Here is a 19,813-nt window from a genome sequence, read left to right on the forward strand (position 1 = left end):
GTTATATACATAGACAGAAAAATAATACCTATAGAAATAAAACACATAAAATCTGAACACAAACAATCAGATAATTGAGGTTCGAAATATGGATATTTTTACAGTTTGTAACTTCAACTAAATAGACTTCATGTGTAAACTATTATGAACTTTCGTGGTTACGTAATTGCACTTTTTGATCATATAGAATACAGTTATAAAAGGGATTTATTTATAATTGCACTATCCGGTGTCACCCAGATGAAGATGGGTTCTCTTTTGAGTCTGGCTCCTCTCAAGGTTTCTTCCTCACATCGTCTCACGGAGTTTTCCTTTGCTCATTAGCGATAAATTCATAAATTTAAAATTTATATCCTGAATTTTTATATCCTGAATATTTCTGTAAAGTTGCTTTGTGACAATGTCCATTGTTAAAAGTGCTACACAAATAAAACTGAATTGAATATATATTTTTAAATATTTATTATATTATTTTTTTGTGTTTAATGTTTTATTACAGTTTTCCCACTATTGGCAATTAAATATGGAAATGAAAATTCACCAGGTCGTCCATCAGATACCTAACCCTACCTTCACACCTTCACAGGAAAAAAGTCACTGCTTTTATTTGTGGCCTTGTAACGGCCGCTACTGTTGTCGCCTGTGTGCTGTTTCTATACAGCATTTTCATAAACTATATATACCTTCTGAAGCTATCTAGTTAAAGACATAACATAATAAAATAATGCACTAATCAGTGTGAAAATTGGTTGCTTTTTGATTCACATTACATGCTCGGCTTCCTTCCATCTCTGCTGCTTCCTTCCAAGCTTTATTATTCTTCATATGTCTCTATGAGTGGTTATATACAGTACTGTGCAAAAGTCTTAGACACATGCAAAGAAATGTTGTAGAGCAAAGATGCCTTCAAAATTAATGAAACTAAATGTTTGTCTGAAAAGTGTCTCTTATGGAATCTGCTGCTTTCTTTACTGACATACAAACATTTTTCTGTATTTCATTTTGTGCTGGAAAACTAATGTTTGGAATCTAAAATGTTTTTGTACTGAATCAGTAATGTAGAAGTCATAAAATTAAAGTCTATAACAAAGTTTGTACTAAAAAAAAAGACTTTTGCACAGTACTGTATGAGAAGATAAGATGAATCCATGTTTTTTTAACTTCCATTTTTGTGTCGAACGGTAAATATGAACAAACTGCAGGTAGGAACTAAAAAAAAAAAACTTGCAGGTTGTGAGTGGGGAAGTGAAGAAACGTTGGACCACACATGGCATAGGATTAGACGGAGGAATCATTTTAGCCAATCGTTAACCAATTTGTTGCTTTACAGAGACATACAATTAGATATTTGTCTTACAGTCAAATCTTTTGACTGGCAGTTTATATTGTATTTTTTTTTTCTTTCTAAGGAATCCACCTTAGATCACAGCAGTGCCTTCTGGGTAATGTCTTCCCCCGAAGTCTTACATCAACCCGATCCCGATTCACTTGAGCTCAGAAAGTATTTGAACAGCCCTTAAGATGCCCAAAGGAATTTAAATATACCAAAGGAAGACTAAATTATATTTAAAAAAGCACCTGAGCTGAAGAAAGTAAGTAACATATTCAAAGGGACTTAACTAAGGCAAAGTGGAAAGGAGAAGTCAACAAAGGTGCGTTAATAACGTGGCCAGGACAAAAGTAGTAGAGTAAGGTTTCACCTGTAACAACAGCTTACAGACAGTGGAGAGAGAGAGACAAAGAGGACGGTGACCTCATTGCCACAGCAGTATTCCTGTTCCCGTTAAAAGAACAAAGGTGGCCGAGGTGTGTGTGTGTGTGTGTGTGTGTGTATTGTGGGTTGATGTGCACCTCAAGGAAGTGTGATCTCATAGGTCTCATAAATAAATGGAAGCTTATAGGCGCCATTTTAGAGTTGTGTATCTAGCTAGTCGAAATCATTACACACTGCCTCAAAACTGGACAATGAGCATTATTATTATTATTATTGTTGTTATTGTTATTATTATTAATCAATCAATTAAGGAATTAAGTCAATTAAATAAGCTGTGTAGATTTAGTGCTTGTTTAAGTGCTTAGTGAAGAGGTGAGGAATCCGTGGATTTAGACATTCAGTTTGCATAAAGCTGAAAAATCATTCACAGTATTATTCTGATTTGGGGTAAAAACTGATGGGGTTTAGTCAGTAGGTTTCTCTGGATGTCTGAGTCATGTGTACACGTGAGCGGTCTGCGACTGAATTCCTGGTCCGACTTGAGTGTGTGTTCGCATTGTACAGATTCCTCCTTGTGCATGGGACTCGGCTGAATCGTCACACCCTATTCTTCAGAAACACAAAGGGGGCTTTATGGAATCGCTGGACTGTCTTCAAACCAATCGTGTTTGGCAAAGTGAGTCCCATTAGAGCCGAGGGATTAACAGGAAGAGCACGACGCCACTCGATGACAAGATGATGTGGTCGGGAAAAGAGAGTAGGGTCGCGATGAGAAATCGGTATGGCGGTGTATCGCAGGGCTGCACGATAACGCCTAAAACGATAATCACGAATAGTCACAATTATTCTACCTGTTTACATTTTAAATAATGGAAAGATTAAACAAAGTATTTATAATAAAACACATTCATGAAACAACCTACAACCTGAATTACCTATAAATCTAATGAGAATTTCTACAATTTCTGAAACATATTTATAATAAGATAAAATAATCAACCCTTTGGCCACAATTACGGAACATTTTTACATGTCCATTTTTAACAAGAAAGAAAGAAAGAAAGAAAAAGAAGAATGTGAGAAAACAGTAAGAGAGAGAATGAAGGACAGAAACAGGAAGAATAGAAAAGAATGATTAAGAAAAAGTAGCAGAATGAAAATAAATTATTTTGGGTGTAATTATGAGCAAAGCTGCTGATTGGTCAGATGCTGTAATTCACACTATGACATCATAAGCTGGTACTTGGAATTCAGATTCCTCAAAATTCAGTCACTGTGTTTCGGAAATTTGTAGAAAATCTTTAGGAGAAGAAGGAAAAGAAGAAGGCAAAAATCGCTCAGTTGCTAATACTATTTTTTTTTGTGGAATTTGGTGTGCAAGTAGTCTACATTAGGTGCACTACTAGATTTACAGTGCATTATGGGTAATAATATAGTTGCACTATCCAGGGAATATAACATGAAAATTTGGACAAAATTACAAAATGGCTGCACCCCAAATAGTGCACTATACAGTATAGCGAATAAAGGATGAATGAAAGTGTGTTAGGATTCTAATGAGTGTGAAGTTCCACTAAGTGTTAGTTTACATGAAGCTGCTGATAAGTCTGCTGCTGTAACACCCATTACGACATCAATAACTGGCAGGATTCAAATTCCACTGGTATGTTTTGGAGGGAAAATTTCAAACCTGAAACCTAATTTTAAAAAGTATTAAGAAGAAGAGGAAGAAGGAGAAGGGAAAGACATTCCACCTGAATGAAGTCCATTCATTTCGCATTCAGCCGGGACTTGGCAGGTGATAAACGGAGCTGCCGTTAATGACACTTAATGCTTCAAAGTGGCGTCAAAGACGGGGAGGGAAAAGTAGGAGCAGATTACAAGGTGGAGAAAAAAAAAAAAAACATGCCGAAAATGTTTGCATGGGACATTGCAGTCAATGAGGAGCAAAGACAGAGCTCACGGATACACTCGATGACAAGAGAACAGATGTGGAGGAATGTGTGGTGTATGTTGGGGGGAAACAGGGAGGGGGGGATAAGACCCTCTGGATGTCTCCATCAAAGAGACTAGGAGCTTCCGTTCCAGCCGAGAGCGAGGGAAAGAGAGAGTGAGAGAGAGAGAGAGAGAGAGGTGGGGGGAAGAGAGAGAGAAATTAGGAGCCACAGAGTAAATATCATTAGTGCCTGAGGAGAATCAGGCTGTAACACAGCTCACCTGTCAGGAGTATTGGATCATCTTCCCGACATGAGACTAAAACCGGCTACAGCCAGATACTTGAAATGCGTCTCATATTCTAAAGACTGAAGTTCTTTGTGTGTAACAACAACAGGATTCCACATTTCCTCCAAATCCTACCTTAAACCCTTCATGAATTAAAGTGTAACTGATCTGCTTCTGATTTGCATACGGCCGAGATCCACATCTCGTAGCCGAGATCCAAATCTCGTAGTAGTGTAGCTACTACTACGAAGCAGCACACAAGATCCGAGTGTCCAAAATCAAAGTCCTGTTTTTATATAAACTGTTATCAAAATCCACCATTTTGCACTAATTGTCCAGTGCAATGTGTTTTTATTGGCTGAGACTGTTAGCAAATAACACATAGAGGCGTGTACTAATAGTCCATCTGGATGGAACTTGTAAATTTCTGTTTTCGACAAGACAAGGGCTGCGTCCGAAATCACATACTGTGACAGTACGTACTGCATTCGTTTCATTACCTACTGCTTGGCCGTTGATACAGTATGTACTGATCAGTATATGTGTGTAGTATAAATACAATCCAGACATAGTACATCCGCCATGTTGGCATTGTCATGTGACCTACAACTTAAAAAGAGCCGACACGCTGCCTTCCGCCATTTTTGTTTCTGTGTGCCAGTCTCGTTATTTGATAGCGCAGAGCCTTATGGGATAGCGCAGTGTGCATTGCTTCCATACTGCAGAATCTCGGCTGAAGCAGTACGTCATCCTGAGTATTTCTCGCCTACTGTTTTATGAATACGGAGAATTCAGACATACTACTCCTTTGGCATACTGCTTTTTGCGTACTGTCTAGTAGGATAGAACGGATATTCGGACGCAGCCTCCACACAATACTCGTGCTGTTCATGTGGTCAGTCACGAGGACACTGTTGCTAGGTAATTGGGAAATATAGACGGCGAGCATTTCAACTAGCTAATAACTGAGAGTGATTTTGCTAGCTCGTTTGTAATCATTCAGTCTTTATACAAACAAAGTAAAAGCACAGTGACAGACGAGACTAGACAAAGGTGTCAGGAATATCAACTTTTTCCTCAGAAGTGTTGGTAAATTCTTAAGAAAAGACCCTTCATAACCAAAACAATACAGCAATTACACTTAACATCAACTGCAAACTGAATTTCAAAGGGTTCTGCCATATTGAGGTACATGAACATTGCATAACAACATGTATTTGAAGCTGGAAAAAAAAAAACATTCCAAAATGGTGAATACAACGAGACTGAGCTGTACTGGTGGAATCTCATAAAAGTGTTGTGTCCTGGTAAGACTCATAGGATGTCCCTACTACTGTTTTCAGTAAAACATCAAAAAAAAAACAAAAAAAACAGAGAATTTGGTTTTGTATACCAAACCATAAATATATTTCACCAGAACTAGTTGGAAATGTTTTTTTTTAATGTTCTTGTAAAGATCATGCTGTGTGAGGAGCCAGTTTCACAAACATGGTGGTAAAAACAGTCAATATGTCTAAAGATGTGTAAAAACCTTGCAAGCTAAGTGTGATTTCCTCACACAGTGTATCACATGCTTTGATCAAGTTGTTGCATAGATATGTGCCGTAGTGAAACAGGCTGTTTCCAAAAGTCCAGCTGTCAAAACACCCATGATGCTCTTGCACCAAAGTCTGAATTGAAACTCTAAACAATTTTCACCTAATTCACTTTTAAGGGTTGCCAGACATTAAAATGCTAGAACGTCCATGTGGTTGAGATCCATGCTGGAAATCCAAAGCTCATGTAGCTATCAAGAAATAAAATCCTTTAGCATCCAGTTTAGCATTGTACAAACTGCAAGGCTTAATCCTCATCCTTAAACCTCAAAATACATGTGTTCTGTTTATGGACATAGACAGTTTAACAATGTATAGAATTCAAGTTTTAATCAGAATCATTTCTGAATTACTTCACATACAATTCCACTGTTGGAAATCTAACAATGTCTCATATCTGTTAGCTTACATGTTAGTGGCATTAGCAAAAATAAAACATGCTGGGCATTCAGACAGAGTTCATACACAACGGGTCAATGATACTCAGTGGCTTTTGTGGCAATATAAGCTTCCTCTCTATGAATAATTAAGATCATACACATATTCCACTTCCTATGGGTCTTGTCATATGTCATGACCCTTCACCCATACATCCCGCTTAAAACGGCATCTTCTTTTGTCTTTATGTAAATGGAGATGATGAAACAGTGAGGTATCTGTTCTGTGTGTGTGTGGGGGTGGATTTAGAAATCCAGCAGACTTGTATGTGTGTGTGAGGATGTGCGGTTTGCAAGGGCATACAGAAAATATATAGCATGAATTGGTGTATTGCATGATAGTGCTAGTGATAACTGCTGGTGTATAGTGACTGAGTAGATATGACTAGTCACTTAGGTAAAGTATTTGTTGTAAATATTTATATTTTCCCCAAAGTATTAATATTTTAACTTTAACTGCTTACATTTTTTTGAGGTTTTCCCCCATCTATTCTAGCCAAGTCCCACCTACCCACCAGCTCTCCACTAGCACACAACAGCTAATAACCAGGGAGGGTGGGGCAAGCATATACTTCCTCCAAGACACGTGAAGTCAGCCAATCACGTCTTTTCAAACTGTTGCACATGCTGCATTACAGGGAAGCTTAATATGCATTGAGGAAATCACATACATGAGCTCGTAGAAGCTCATGTATAGATTGGCTAGCAGCACTTTGATTGACAGGGGAGACACAGCAGAGCACAGCAAATTTTGCTAACTTGGCTCCCAGCCACGGATGGTTGTGGCATCATTGGGATTTGAACTTGTAATCACCTGATGAAAGGGTGAACACTTTTCTGTTTCGCCTCTTGGTTTGGTTTGATTCTGATTGGTTACAGTGGCACTAGGGGTGGAAGCTGTGGTCTGATTGGTGGTGGCTCAGTGGTTAAGGCTGCAAACAACCGATCGGAAGGTTATGAGTTCAGATTCCAGCATCACCAAGCTGTAACTGTTGGGTCCTTGAGCAAGACACTTAAACCTCAGTTGCTTTGGATAAAACCATCAGCCAAATAAGCAAATACATGGCATTGGAGATAGGAGCTGTGGTCTGATTGGCAGCAATTTAATGATCTAGAGAAACTGTGAAGATGCCAGCCGATCGTTTCTGAGTCAGAGTCTAGAACACCTTACTCTGGTACAATGCAGTGAATTCAAACAACCTGTAGGAAGGAAAAAGAAGACACCAGCCAGACTCGAATGATGTCTTTTACTACAGTGAGGCGTACATGCGAGGCGAACGGAGTTGAGAGAACAGCTTCACCGATGAAATTTCAGTTCCTCCAAAGGTGTTTTATTAATTACTAAAATAAAAGGGAGATTTTCTTCACCTTCATTTCTCTGTAATGATAGAGAAATGCTTGAAAGACTTGCTGCTGTTAGGTTTCGTCAAGGACACACACACACACACTACAGGCTGTACTGAGCCACTGCGAGACTGATACAGTGCACATCCTTATTAAATGTATGTGGTATGACGTAAGCGTGTATGGTTAATATGTTGCGTGTTCCTGTCCTGAGTCCCGTGTTTCCTGTACATTTAGCGAATAAAGAGCTCTTGATTTCTTCATGTCGCTTGAAGCAAAAACATTAGGAGCCGCAGTGACACGGAAACAGAGCTCCGAGTTACTCATCCGAGGGATCAGGCTTCACTGAAAATGATGATGAGCAATAATAATAAGTAATTCCAGCCATGTGTGTGTGTGAGTGTGTGTTTCAGTTCATCCTTCCAGCGCCCTGAGGGGAGAGTGGAGTGTAAAACGCAGCTCCCATGACGTATCCACAGACTAAACATCCCATTTAACCACCCAGACATCTGACTCTCTCTCTCTCTCTTTAGATGGAACACATGAAAGAAAGACAACACTCCTCTCCTCCCTCCTTCCTCGTTCCCTCCCTTTCCGGCGTGTGTATGTGTGCGATGTGTCATAAACTCAGGTGAAAAGAGAGCAGCAACAAAAGAGAGCAGACAAACCTGAGGAAGGTTGACGGTGTGTCAGAAAAGGAGAAAAGAGGGACGCTGCTTTAAAAACAGAAGGAGGGGAAGTGTGTATTGTCTCCTTGCCCTTCCTGTGTCTGTGTGAGCACAATGCTAATCCACACCACCTTTTCACCACCACAGGAAGAGCAAACAATATCACTCTTTTCCTTTCACCTACTTTTCTACTCGTCCTCTTTTTGTCACGGTCGATCTGATCCGTATCCCCTTTCAGACTCTTAGAGCTTCTACCTCATCTACCTCCGCTCCATTTGTGAGGACAGAACGTATGTAACATAAGCAACCAATTTTATCCTAAAGCCTCTCATTGAGGATGCACTGCACGGCCTTTTACCATTTAAGGTGCAAAAAAGCTTCTTTAATGCTTCTATACTCAATACTTAAATAAACAATCATGACTTTCAGTGCTTTGTCAGGTTTCTTTCTTTGCAATACTTTAGAATTTGTGTTTTTTTTCCTGGAATTGTGTTTCAGCCAGAAGTAATTGCATGTAACAAAAGTAACTGCACATTAATCGAAAGGTGACACTAACACACACACACACACATTCACACCTAGGGGCAATTTAGTGTAGCCAATCCACCTACTGGCCTGTTTCTCGGAGGTGGGAGGGAACCAGAGCACTGATACTATATCTAATGCTAGTTCTATGCAATTTATCATCATTGAACACAACAGGTGCCAGTTAGCTAGTCATTCTAAACAATATTGCCAGATCACAAAATATTTCCTTGTAGCAACTCTGATATGCACATATCTTTGGACAGTTTGGCATATAGTCACTGGGAAAGAAGGTCTGTTTAACAAATACTGCATTCTATAGATACACTATATGGCCAAAAATTTGTGAACACTTGACCAATACGCACTCATATGTGCTTATTGAACATCTCATTCCAGATCTAATTCCCCCCTTTGCTGTTATGATAAATTTCACACTTCTGGGAAGGCTTTTCACTAGATTTTAGAGCGTGGCTGTGGGGATTTATCCATTCGGCCACAAGAGCATTAGTGAGACCTGGCAAGCAGTCTGCATTACAGTTCATCCCAAAGGTGTTCAGTGGGGTTGAGGGCAGGGCTCTGTAAAGGACACTCGAGTTCTTCCACTCTAACCTTGGCAAACCATGTCTTCATGGAGCTCGCTTTGTGCACAGGGGCATTGTCATGCTGGAACAGGTTTGGGCCTCTTATGTTATAGCATACAAGAGGGTCCCTGGAGAACTAGTGGTTAGGCCACAGCACTCTCACTGCTGTGGCATGGGTTCAATTCCTGGTCCCAAGCCTGGATAAAATTGGGGAGGGTTGTGTCAGGAAGGCCATCTGGCATAAAAACTGCCAAATCAAAAATATGTGGACCAATGATCTGCTGTGGCAACCCCTAATGGGAGCAGCTGAAAGAGGAACAACAACATGCTATAGCATACAAAGACATCCTATACAACTGTGTGCTTCCAAATTTGTGGCAACAGTTTGGGGAAGAACTACATATGGGTGTGATGATCAGGGGTATGTGGACACCTGACCATATTGTGTATCATGTAGTACATGGAGTCTTAAGGTATCTGAGTGGTGGAGTATCTGAGTTGAGGAGTCTCATGGCCTGAGGGAAGAAGCTCCTCCTGAGCCTCTCTGTTTTAGCCATCAGACAACGGAAGCGCTTGCCTGATTGCAACAAGCTGAACAGACAGTTCTCAGGGTGGGTGGAGTCTCTGAAGATTTTAGCAGCTCTTGTACTGCATCCTCTGGTGTAGATGTCATGCAGATAGGGGCGGGAGCAGACCCGGAGATGCGCTCAGCTAAGCGCTCCACTCTCTGCAGGGCTTTGCGGTCCTGGGTTGAACAGTTACTCTACCATGCTGTGTAAACATGTAGTTAGTTATTGAGTTCCTACCATAGGTGCTGCCTACATATTCAGCATGTGAGATACTACTGCATGGCCACGCCCCCTACATCAAGCTCTTCTAATAAAGGACAAAACAATCAGTTTGTATTTAAATGAAGTGTATGTAGTACGCATCTGTTATTTATACAGTGATGGCTTATCACATTTAGGAATCACTTAGTAATTATTTTATAATTACTACAGACGTCGTCCGGCACCATTACTTCACAGACATGCAGTATGTCTGGAAGACAGATACCATGTGAGGTATAACAGTTTTGGGGTGGATAAAGAGAGGCTGATGACAGAGTGATAACTATGTTTAGGATAGCAAGTGTGTGTGTGTGTTCCAGTCTCCTCATGACTGTGATCAACAGGCATTGTTTGATGACATCATCTCAGTGATAGACACACTGCTATATACATTTGGATGGGAAGATAAAAGTCAGGAAGTGAGGGAAGAGATGGAATGACAGAATGAATGATAGAGATCTTTCTTAGCGAAACAGAAGTATGTGAGATTAATAAGATTAATGTGAGATTAATAAGAATCAGAAGTCATTTGGAAAAAAAACCCCTGTAAAGTTCACGAGTGATGGAAACACAGCACCCATCGCTAGTGTGTGTAGTGAGGTTGCATGTTCAGGCGTGGTGTGTTATGAGAACCCTCATCCCTGCGCCTTTTAAAGTGTAGCTATGAATTAGCCATCTTTATCTCGGGCTTTGTTCAGTCAATCCTGCCGTTCTCTCCAGGGTGGTCTCTTCTGAAGCACAGAGCTGTGGCTCCTGACCTGCAGGGAAGTGTGTATGAGTCTGTATGTATGTGTGTGTTCATAGAAGAAAGGCGAAAAAACAGAATGCATGCCAACAATGTTCAGATTGTTCCACTAACGATGATGAATGAAGCTCTGTCATCAACGGGCCGAGGAAGACGAGGCGTTTCCATACCAAACGTCGTCCAACACTTGGAATGCTCTTATCAGAGACAGGAATTCATGAATTTGGGCCGAGTGGGACATGGCCTTGCAGCTGAGAAAGGAATATATAGAGTCTATTGGCTTGTTTGTTTTGGGTCCAGCAGTTCCCAGCTGATGGATTGATGACCAGCTGCGTCCTTCACACTTTGATTCACCTAAAAAGGACTTGAGGTTTCTCTCCATGGAGACTTCATCAACGTCCTCCAAAACAGGATTGTAATCTATACTGCAATTTCCTCTTCTTTATCCCTCATAAATAGTCCATTTTTTTTCTCAACCCTCAATCCTTTTGAAAATTAAACATTTTCTTGTATTCTTGTTCATGGTGTGACGGTTGTGACTCACAGGAAAGCCACTGAGCACAAAGAAGCTTAGAAAACATCGCCAGACGTTTACATGATGTCTAGATTTCCAGAATGAACGCTTGTTTTGGATAAAAATGGCTATTGTGTCCAACAGCTGACAGACACGTTTGATTGACTCATGTTACTGTGACTGACAGAGAGAATATGACCATCCCACTTGAAAATAGGACAAACCCCCCCACCCCCCCACTAGATGTCTGATCTAGTGAGTGTAAAAGCCACAGCATATGATTTACATAATTTTCATTCTAATCAAACCATTCAGTGAACCCTCGTGCCCTGTGCATGGGGGTGGAGTCATCCTGGAAGCGACCACGCCCATCAGGATAGAAATGCTTTATCATAGGAAAAAAGTGATCAGTCAGAAGAAGTGCAGTATTACAAGTGAAGCCAAATTATGCCATAATAAACAAACAAACAAACGAACAAACAAATAAATACCCCCCACAACATTTGCACTCATTAGGATTCTCAACTAATTTATTTGTTTATTCATTTTCTAAACTATTTAATAATTCAGCACATTTAAAAAATATGAGTAAATAAAAACTAGACACAACTTTCATTCTGTCCTATAACTAGTTATTACATATAAAACTGAAATAACTAAAAATTTAAATGCAAAATCTCTCTTAAAAAACTGTAAGCTGAAAACTGTTTCATATTATAAAAAAAAACATTGTATGACTTCCTTATTTTTTTTTTATATTCTTATTTCTTATGTAAAATAAAATCATAATTAAAATGCAGATTTTAAAATTCATAATATTTATCCTGGGCTCAATAATGGTTGCTTTAGTAACCCAGTGCTCACTGAGAGGATCTGAGAAGCTAATAATGAGTATAATGCTGCAGAGAATATCTCATATCCTGTAGTCAGAATGACTCAATTGTTTACAATACAGACATGACTGCAATAGTTCTATTTCCAAAATGTGTGTGTGTGTGCACTATGACTGCAATAGTTCTATTTCCAAGGAGTGTGTGTGTGCACAGAGAAGAGTGTGTGCAGAGAGGTGTGTGTGTGTGTGTGTGTGTGAGTTCAGACATGAACACGGAGACTCTCCGAAACCCCTCCTGCAGCAGTATGGAGGCTGTCAGTGGGAGAGCACGGTGGATTAAAGCATACCTGTGCACTTTGGAGCGAAATCTCCACAGCCACTTCAAAGACCATTTTTCAAAGACGGCTATTTTCACTCGTGTGTCTCGACACGATCGACAGAGCAGTCTGGTCATGTCCTCATGTCTTATACAACCTCTATAGCTTTCTATAGCTCTCCAAAATGTTTTTATGTCTCAAGATGTTTAGTCCTCCAGGACATTTTGGAGCATCTACTGAGAATAAATCAAAGCGAATGTGTGCGTTTGTGTGTTTTATAATCCTGAAATTGTGTCTGCGAGGTTCTTCATCACTACTATTGAACAGTATGACATTTAAACCTCTGTGTGTGATGTCACGTATGAGAAGAAGAAGAAGAAGGCTGTTTGGAACAAACCATTCCTAAATAGAGGGGGGAGAGCTGATACACCACTTTTGAGTTGTGTCCTTACATGCTAGATCACAGCTGTGGACGTCAACAGTGGTCATGTGACCATATATCATGCCGTGAGTGTGACATCACAGAATTCAGAAGATCTGTAGAAGAACCTTGAATAAGTGGAGAAACTCTACACATTGATTAAGAAAGAAACATTTCGGCAAAAAAAATAATAAGGAATAAAACTTGAGGGTGTGCTGTTAAAGGAAAATGATGAACGATGGGGGTGGTGGTGAAGCGGAGTTACTGTTAGCACCCCAGAGTTGATTATTTTCCAATAACAGCATGTCCTGAAGTGCTTTATTCCTCTCATGCCAACATTTAAAATTTTTTTATTTATTAAAGAAGGCCTGTGAGTTGCCTTGCAGCCGGAACTACTTTCAGAGCTGCTGTTGTGGAAGGAATAACACACTACAGATATATGAAAATAATGCACACTGGGGTGGTGTAATGCGTCAAAACATAGTGGTGCAGTAAGTGCATTATTTTCATACAACAGCATGGACTAGAGTGTGTTATTCTGCTTATACCACAGCGATTTGCCAATGATTACAATGTTTAATTTATTAATGAGCAACACGTCACACATTTCAAAGGTTTAGAGTTGGATTTAATATCGTGGAATACCCGAGAAACAAGCTAAAATCCATTTGTAATTAGTCTTACACAAAAACAATAATGTATTAGAATGAGTATTAACCTATCGTTCATGTTACAGCCGGAACTACTTTCTGAGTTGTGCGAAAGAGTAACGTACAACTTCTGAGCAATCAGATTTGAGCATTTAACAGCGCTGTGGTGTAAATGCACACAATGTTTCGTTTACTCCATATACTCTATAGTGGATCAGACAAAATATATTTGGTGTCTGACATTTGCTTCTTTTGCTCTGGGGCTAGATTTCATTTTTCAAGAGCTTTTCCTTGAATAACCTGACTATTTAGATCAAGTCAGAATACAGAAAACAGCAAAACATGGAGGGAGAAAGACAGATCTAGTTTTACTCCTATTAGGTATCACACTAGTGGGTCCTTGTCATTCAGAGACTGAGCATTGGGCATTTCTTCGAACTTGATCCAAATAATTCCCATTTCTGGCCACAAAAACAAATGTGGTTTGCATTAGTTCGTAATTATTTCAATAAAAACAGCAGCAGATGTTATGCAATGGAGAAAAGAAGAAATATGAATTACCACCCAGTGGAATAGACTCAAATAAAACAAGCTGTCAATAGAATCCTGATGGATATGAATGACTATTTCTATGGAAAAAGGCGGTTTTGTTTTAAATGTTGTAGCACTGTTGGGGTTTTTGAGTCTATTTTTCACCATGGACATTTTGATTAATGTGCAGTCATTAAAATCATAAATCTGCTAAGGATCATAGTGCTGTAATTTGTCTAAAATATTTGTACATCGGCTGTTTCGTTTCTTCCTTCCTTCCATTTTCTTTAGTTATTTCATTACTTATATATTATAATCCCTAGAATCCTGACGTTGAGTGTAGCTTGCAGTTTCATGTCATGCTTACAGTAAGCAGACAGCACAACCTGGGGAAAATTGCTGCACTGAAATCTGCGTAACTGAGCAGTGACGTAATTTAACAGAAGCAGATTGGATTAAACATGAAATGTTAACATTGAGATTAAGTGAATGTTTAAAAAAGGATTTCAAAACGGAAAGATCTTTAAAAAGAGAAAATATTAGGTTAAAACTGGGAATAAAATTATTGAGCCTGTCTTGAATTCCATGAATGGGATTGTGGGCGTGGCCTTGAGTCAGTATTTGCATGTTTGTAAGTACACCTTTGGAAAAAATGGTTAAATGTATAGCAACCAAAAGCATTCTTCAGATTATCCTGCTAAAGGAACCATTAAAGTTGTATATAGAACCCGTTTAAAAAGTTAGAACTATTAACCATTAACCATTCAAAGCTGTGTTCATATACAGATGACAAATTAAAGAACATAATGGTGGCTCTGTCATGCTGTGGGAGGCTGATCCCGACAATTCCAGCTGAAAAGCGGTGCACGGTAAACAAAGTCTCTGTGACCTTCAAGATACTGAAGCTTGAGATTCTGAAGCTCGTGGCCAGAAAAGTGTACAAAAGATATCAGATGCTCTGTATGCTGTATGGGTGGGGTGGTGCAGCAAGGTCCATAGTTCAATCCTAAGGTCAAGTTACTGTCTGTCAGGAGTTTCATATGTTCTCCCATGGTCCACCTGGGTTTCCAGTTGCTTCTGACCTTCCAAAACCAAAGGTGTCCCATGCAGGGTGTATTCCCACCTCATGCTCTTAGTTCCTGGGATAGACTCTGGATCCCCTGCAGGATAAAATGCTTACTGAAGATCTTCCTTGTTAAATTTGGAGTGTTTATGTGAATGTATGAGAATTTGTTAGTGCTGATCTGGAAAATTACTTATAAGTTATGTTATTGTAACTTTTTTGTCCAATTACTTTAGATCCCCTGCAATGAGAAGTACGCAAAATACAATGTGATTCCTATAAACCCTATACAGATGGAAATACCATCAAACCTGCAGCCTCTATACGTTTTACTTCAGAAACAGTACATGCTGATGAATAGCAGCTCTTGTGTGTGATATTGTATTTGTTTGAGTCAGAATCCTCCCCGCCGTTTTACAGGTTTGTGTTGAGTGTACTCCATGCCACCGTGTCAGTATAAAGCATCGGTGTTCAGCCCGGCATGTGCTCCTGCGCTCCTGTTTTCCATAAGACGTTTTCCAGACGCCCTGCCGTGCAAATTAGCTTTTCACCTCGCCGTGCCTGACACTCTGACAAAAGAAATAAATAAAAGAGTATCAAAGTCTCGGCGATGAATATTTTCAGACCTCTCCGTTTATCCTCTCTTGCTTGGTGGTCTCGGTTATGAGTTCCCGTTGGGACATAAATGAAGTAATGTTGCAGTTTGGTTATATTCGCAATGGCTCGCAGGCTCACACACGTCTCCTGGGGAACCGACACACGCTGAAGGCTTAGATTAAAATCAGACGCAACGCTCTGCCTGGCTGCTAAATATGATGTGAGAATTTGTAATCCAATCAAGTCCAGAGTAACTTGCATTTTGAAAATTAAAAAAAAAATAACGAGAACAGTTTATAGAAAAATAAAATGTATGCAATGTCTCCCTCAACACAAAAGTTGTCGATCGGCCAAAACGATGAACTATGAAATTTGCTTCTCTTTAGTTTTGCACTGGAGCTAAGCTAATGTAGTACAGGAAAATTATGCACTTTCTGAAATAAAGGCTTAAAGCAGTACTTTTCCTTGTTGCTGGGGTGGAACCATCAAGCGTACATGTGTTATTAATTTAAGAAAAAATTAATCGAAGGGTTCCCAGGTACCACCTCAGCGACAAGGAACACTACAGTTTGGTACATTTAGCATTGTACAAAATGCACATAGAAACTAATAAGCCGAATCATGTTTGATTTGATGCTAAACTGGTGGCTTCACTTACTTATGAAGCTACATGAGCTACGTAGCTCCAGTCCAAAACTAAAGCAGCACGCTTCCGGGCGACTACAATTCACGAAGGCAAATACAAAGCATGATGGGTAAGGTGTCTATTCTAAACTGTCTGTTCCTCAAGACAGAAAGAGGTTGGCTTGATTAGACAGAAGGTAGAAAAACATCTGGAAAACAACCCCAAGAAACCTGACCTTGTCCACACACACACTTAACAAAAAAAAAAAAAAAAAAGAAAGAAAAAATTACCAGCTGCCGAACAATGATTCACAATGGAAAGTTTTCTGTCTCCATGTTTCTTGTTTTCTCTGATGGATGGTAAAAAGTGCTGGTGCGCGCCATCCGTCTTTGATATCCGCATCCACATGTGTTGTTCGGACCGGTTTTGGCCAGATAGACCGATTTGTTCTTTCATTCCAGAACCTGTCATTGAGATGGCCCAGGTCATATCTTACAGGTGCAGTGTGAGTGGCTCGGGCCGTTAATCAAGGCGATAAAAGGCTGAAACGCGATACGTCGCCTTTCATCAGCGAAGGAGCAACGTTCTTCATCGTTTCTCCCCCGTCAGGAAGTCCAGGCCCGCATCTGCATCATGTTAATTAATGAGATGGGAAATTGGGAGAGACACGAATAATGGAAAGACAGTTCCAGATTTCAGATGCTTTAATTAGGGTCCGGATCCTTCTGGGCAATGACCTTCTCTGGCATGAAATGCGAGAACAAGACTGTGTAATTAGTCCACAAACAGTAATAGATGCTCTGCAGTCTTCGTCACATCATGGAAATGGATTGAAGGTGCAGGAGATGGTGGAAATGAAACACACACTCACATACAGACAGAGAGAGGGAGAGAGAGAGAGAGAGAGAGAGAGAGATGGTGTTAGTCCAGCAGTAGTTCATCATATGTGTCAGAGGCTCCACATGTAGAGCTGGAGATCCTGGGAGAAACGGCGGCTTTTAAAACATTCGTAGATGTTATTTTGGACATTATTCAGTTTCTGATTCAGATTATATCCAGATTAAAGCCGTTCTTATTCAAACTGGTTTATTCATAGTTAACTGTACTTCAGCAGACAAAATTATTGAGCTTTTTGTTTTTCGCTTTATTAATTTATTACTTTGTTAATTTATTTATTTGTGGATTTATTTTATGACTCTTCATCATAGGACAGTTAAGCTTTCTTTGGACCTTTAAAGCACCTAAGAGATGGAGAAAAGAAAAAGAATACAATTACAAAAGGGTAGGAAAGGATGAGAGATTAAAAAAAATACATAAAAAAGAAAAAAATAAGGTTATTTCTGCATTTTTCTACTAACATCTTTTACCATATATCTTTGCTCTGTTTCCTTGTTTTGCTTTTAATTTTTTTCTGTTTTATTTTCAGGTTATTGTTCTATAATCCTTATACAATTGCGGATTGTAATATTCTTTATCTAATTTTTAATCTTTTAAAAATCTTTTGAAAATTTTGGGATTGCGAACTAAAAGTGAAAAGTGCTATATATTATTATTATTACTATTATTATTATTATTATTATTATTATTATTATTATTATTATGTTGAAATTAGGAGACACTCCTGTACTTTAGAGCTATGTTTCTGAATCACGCTAACAGGTTTAACACAAACCAGAGTCCTCTGATCCGTACACTCGTGATCTCCTTTAATAGTCTTCCATTTATTGATTCATTTATTTTAAATATTTATAATCAGTGTGTGTTTACTGTGTTTACCATGAAATGTTTTCTTACACTCCTCCTCCTCCTTGTGTGTGTCTGCAGAGATCTCAGCATGAACAACATCAGTGAAATCCAACCCAATGCTTTCCACAACCTGCCCTTCCTCACTGAACTGTAAGTGTGTGTGACCCTAACGCGCTTGTGTAAACAAATGAACATGAAAAGTTCAATGCTACAGCCTTGTGTCAGTCAGGATCAGTTATGTGTGATTGGTTCCAGCAGGATATGATTCAGTAAGGCAGAAGATCTGCTCTCTGAGCTCTACAAACAAAACCATGCATGTCCAGCCACGAAGAACCTCACATTATAGATTAAGAGTCATTATAACCTTGTTGCATGCCGTATTCTTTACACATCCCTTATTATATATATTCCTTAATTATACAGATTAGAAACAAGTGAGCACTCAGATAATTAGGCTATAATAGTAGAAATTAAGGGTTCAACCTTTGCAACTACCATGATTCCTTTTGTTGTGTGATACTGAAGTGCAAACATTTTTAAAGAAAAAAAAAAATCTTTATTTTACAGTCTATCTACCAATAAGTGAAATTTAAGATGTTCGAAATTAAACGCGGGTGTATCCTGCAACAAGACAACAATCCAAAACAAAAAAAAAAATCACATAAAGTAAACAGAAACAGTTTTGCCATGACTCTCTCTGGCTCCAGAACTGTTTTGAAGAAGACATTGTGTTAAAACAGATATGTCAAGAATAATGGGCAAAGATTTGCCAAGCAGTCTGGCAAAATAAAAATAGATATGTTGGGAGGAATGTATGGCAGGGTGGGCTGCGGGGTCCAGAAGCTCTCCAGAGGGTAAAAAAGGTTGGAAAGCGTTATACAGGTTATTAGAGAATATTTGCAAGATTTAGGATTTATACTTTTTTTTTATATACACTATTTAATAATTTTTACTTGAAGAAAAAAATACCTAATGGCATGTTGCTCTAAGTTTAATTTCTCTGTCTTTTTCAGGTTTGTTTGGTTTGTCACGTTTGTTTGTTTGTTTAAATTTTATTATACTTTACCCACTCCTGGCAATTAAATAATGGAAAAATTCAATTTATTCTATCAAATCCCTAAATCTTTGTATTTAAGGATTTAATTCACAAATATTTCTCAGTTCACTTATACCTATTTTCTCTAGATTTTCTAATTCTAGCAGATTTAATTTGAACCCATTTCATTTTCCTAAAATGTAAATACAGGCTGTTCAAAAAACATTGGACTGGTGGTGTATGCCTAATATTACATGAGTATTAATTGTTTAAATGTCTTAAAAATGTCTCCACTACACAAATTGTTTCTGTACTATTATGGCTGACGTGAATATATATGATTGTGTTCATGCTGAGAAACACAAAAGAATGTACAGTAAAAAAAAGCTGAATGATGGACTATCTGACAAACAAACATCTAAACATGCAGTAGAAAATGAAAGGGGAGGGGTTAAAAACATAACATGCAGAACCAACATGGCTACCGATGAGAGTTTGTTGAAGCATCGTTTCTGCTTTATGCCTCCATCTCAGTGTAACAAGTCATCACATGACAGACTAACTTGCATATTGAATTCTCATAATCATTTGCATATCAAAATACGCTAAATGAAGAAGGAAGATTTTCTGAAGGTACTTGGGAATTGGTGATTAGTCATTGGGAACAATGGTGATCAGTGATTGGTCATTGGGAACAATGGTGATCAGTGATTGGCCCACTGGGAATAATGGTGATCTGTGATTGGTTTTTGGGAACAATGGTAATCAGTGGTTGGTCATTGGGAAAAAGGGTAATCAGTGATTGGTTGTTAGGAA

At 38.9% G+C, this 19,813-nt stretch overlaps 1 protein-coding gene across 1 annotated transcript in view; it reads left to right on the top strand.

Moving 5' to 3' along the window:
• LOC113545529 (leucine-rich repeat-containing G-protein coupled receptor 6) overlaps positions 1-19,813 on the top strand; it is an 80,203-nt gene that overhangs the window by 17,021 nt on the left and 43,369 nt on the right. Inside the window, exon 2 of the mRNA XM_026944911.3 lies at positions 18,040-18,111. Coding sequence (XP_026800712.3) covers positions 18,040-18,111 — 72 coding nt within the window. The remainder of the gene's footprint in view (positions 1-18,039; positions 18,112-19,813) is intronic.

Source organism: Pangasianodon hypophthalmus, chromosome 16, assembly GCF_027358585.1.
Source record: "Pangasianodon hypophthalmus isolate fPanHyp1 chromosome 16, fPanHyp1.pri, whole genome shotgun sequence".
NCBI classification, from domain to species: domain Eukaryota; kingdom Metazoa; phylum Chordata; class Actinopteri; order Siluriformes; family Pangasiidae; genus Pangasianodon; species Pangasianodon hypophthalmus.